The sequence below is a fragment of the Alosa pseudoharengus genome, unplaced genomic scaffold (genome assembly GCF_046254945.1).
Source record: "Alosa pseudoharengus isolate Yale_2024_CS ecotype anadromous, Long Island Sound unplaced genomic scaffold, YU_APseudo_1.1 YU_APseudo_1.1_scf_5, whole genome shotgun sequence".
Lineage (NCBI taxonomy): Eukaryota > Metazoa > Chordata > Actinopteri > Clupeiformes > Clupeidae > Alosa > Alosa pseudoharengus.
Genome location: NW_027468837.1, coordinates 29,119,687 through 29,122,186, shown reverse-complemented (window position 1 = coordinate 29,122,186; position 2,500 = coordinate 29,119,687). Strand labels below are relative to the sequence as shown.

Genomic DNA, 2,500 nt, shown 5'->3' with positions numbered 1-2,500 from the left:
GACAGTGTGGGTACATTTGTGTGTGTGTGTGTGTGTGTGTGTGTTTGTGTCCATTTGGACGGATGACCTACGTTTGACCTCCAGCTTGCAGGTGATGGTGACCTCTCCGAGGGCATTCTTGGCGCGGCAGGCGTAAACACCACCGTCGAAGCTGCCAGGCTTGCGGATCTCCAGAGAGACGATTCCCTGGTTGTTCATCTGACGGAACTTGGGGTCTTCGCCGATGATCATCTGGTTCTTCATCCAGACAATCTGAGGCTGAGGAGGAAAAACGTTTAATGGTCATTTCAACAGTCCTGGAGCTACCGCTGATAATCATCTGGCTTTTCATAATCTCAGGTTGGACAGGCCTGGGGACATGTCTAATGTTTAGCAATAATAGAACCTCCAATCATCAATAATCAATCACAATCACAATCAACTTGAACTGGTAAATTGAAGTGCTGTGCTGTATATTTGTACTGTGCTGTAAAATGTATTTGTGTACTGTACTGGAGGTTCTTTGGATGGAGGAGTCTGTTGAAAATAATTGGTACCTAACTCTAAACTACCTCTCCACTATCCATCATAAATGATACAGAGAAAAGAAACTATCAGATCATTGTAGTATGATTTTTGCAGAGAAAAGCTTTAACGAAGTTTCTTCAATGTACAACATTTCGAGAGTGTGTCTATCCATCAAGTCCGAGGAACGGGGGAGGACATGGCATGCAGGAAGACATGTTATGTGCGTAAGACGTAGTAACCAAAGTTATTTCCCACGCAGGGGGCAAACAGATCGCTGTTATGCACACCCTCACACAGGGGTTCCAAAGGCGGGGTGCTAAAGGTCCCGCTGCCCCCTGTCGGCCCCATGAACCCCTCTCCAGTTCCTGGGGGGCAGGAATGCCAGTCATGTGACCCCAGGGCGGTCTTTCAACACCCCCTGCCCCCCACCCAGGTGCCAGATTCTTGAGGCACAGGCCCTGGAGAACGTCAGAGAACATCTCCCCACTGTCAGCCTCTCACACCCGTTCTCCAAAGGTTCTTGACCCCAATGACAGGCCTAAGCCACTATTAACAGGGACCCAGATCCATCTGCCTTCATCTCACCCTCTTAGCCTCTGGCCCAGCGGTTTGGAGAATGGGCATGTCACTGTCCCATCTCTTCACTAGGAGCTGGGGTGGGATTCTGTACTTATGGAGGTCAAGCCAAGACTTCCCTTTTCAACATTCTATACCTTCTCCAGCTGTTTTTTTCTTCAAAAGCATTCTGAGCATATAGTTCCTGTTCATTCTGTCTGATTGTTGATTATGTTTAGTAATTATTTAACATTATTTTATTGTTTATTTTTTTCTTTTCTTTTCTCCCTTTTTGGCTTGACCTAGCCTATATTCTGTAAACAATTACATGTATCATCGACATTGTTGTGTGGCAATAAAGTCTAATAAAGTCTATCTATCTGTGCCACAACGCAGTACAAAATAAATAAAGATTTCTGGCATGTCAGAAATTTTCGTCAACTGTCTCGTCGTGTGAGGAGTTAGAATGTATAGTGTTACCACAGCAACCACTACCAATTGAAACATGAAACATATGTGACTGACAGAAATCCCACAGTGTCTGTCCATCTTAACTGAGATCAACATGAGATTATTTTATTGTGGTGATTGAGTTTGATCCTGAGTCTGGTGTGGCTCAGTCATGGCCAGCACCTATCCCAGAATCCACCTGTGCGTGCGGACGGTTGTTATGGTTACCTTAGGGCAGCCTCTGACAGAGCACAGTAGCTTGGCGGTGTATCCCACAGTGGTGCTGCGGTTGGGCATTTCGGTGGTGAACTTGGGAGCCTCGCTGAAGTCGTGCTCCTTGTATATGGGAGGCTTGTAATCAATTCCTGCAAAGCGAGAGCAGAAAAGCAGAGAAACTCATGTGAGAGCGTGAGGGGGACACACATTCTCAGACTGGGACGGTAGACTTATATCCACAGCAAGATCAGCCATCACAGAACAAATCTCCAAGCAGGCTTATTTTCACCAATGTGACAAAGGAAGGAACTTTTACATTCCATGCATATTCTACTCTTAAGATTACAAACACTTAATTGACTGTGTATCAAATGAATGACGGATTGAACAAATTAACAAATTAACGAATAGATGAATTTCTGTCTCCTGACATGCATATTTATGCATTGAACTGCAGTTTCAGAGATCCAACTTGTAAAATGTATGAAGTATATAAGTTACAAAATGAAAACGATAAAGACAAAGAATCTGTCTTACTGGTCTTTTTCTTATTTTTCAAAACTTTTCCCGGCTGGGAATTGTTTTTGGCTGGCTGGGAATTGTTTTTGTTATTGTTTTGGACCTGCGCCCCATCATCTCCCGGGAGACTCTGGGAGCCCTCGGAAAGCGAGCGCGGAACCAGAGTCTCACCTGTCTTCAGGATCTTGGCGGCGTCCTTGGTGCAGGTGGCGTCCTCGCTCCTGCCACACTTGTTCTCAGCGTAGACGCGGAA

At 45.4% G+C, this 2,500-nt stretch overlaps 1 protein-coding gene across 1 annotated transcript in view; it reads right to left on the bottom strand.

Annotated features, from left to right (window-relative positions):
• Window positions 1–2,500, bottom strand: part of mybphb (myosin binding protein Hb) — an 18,043-nt gene that overhangs the window by 2,694 nt on the left and 12,849 nt on the right. Inside the window, exons 15-17 of the mRNA XM_076269210.1 lie at window positions 2,419–2,500; window positions 1,741–1,877; window positions 72–258 (exon numbers count right to left, since the gene is read on the bottom strand). The exon at window positions 2,419–2,500 is cut by the window's right edge and continues 78 nt beyond it. Coding sequence (XP_076125325.1) covers window positions 72–258; window positions 1,741–1,877; window positions 2,419–2,500 — 406 coding nt within the window. The remainder of the gene's footprint in view (window positions 1–71; window positions 259–1,740; window positions 1,878–2,418) is intronic.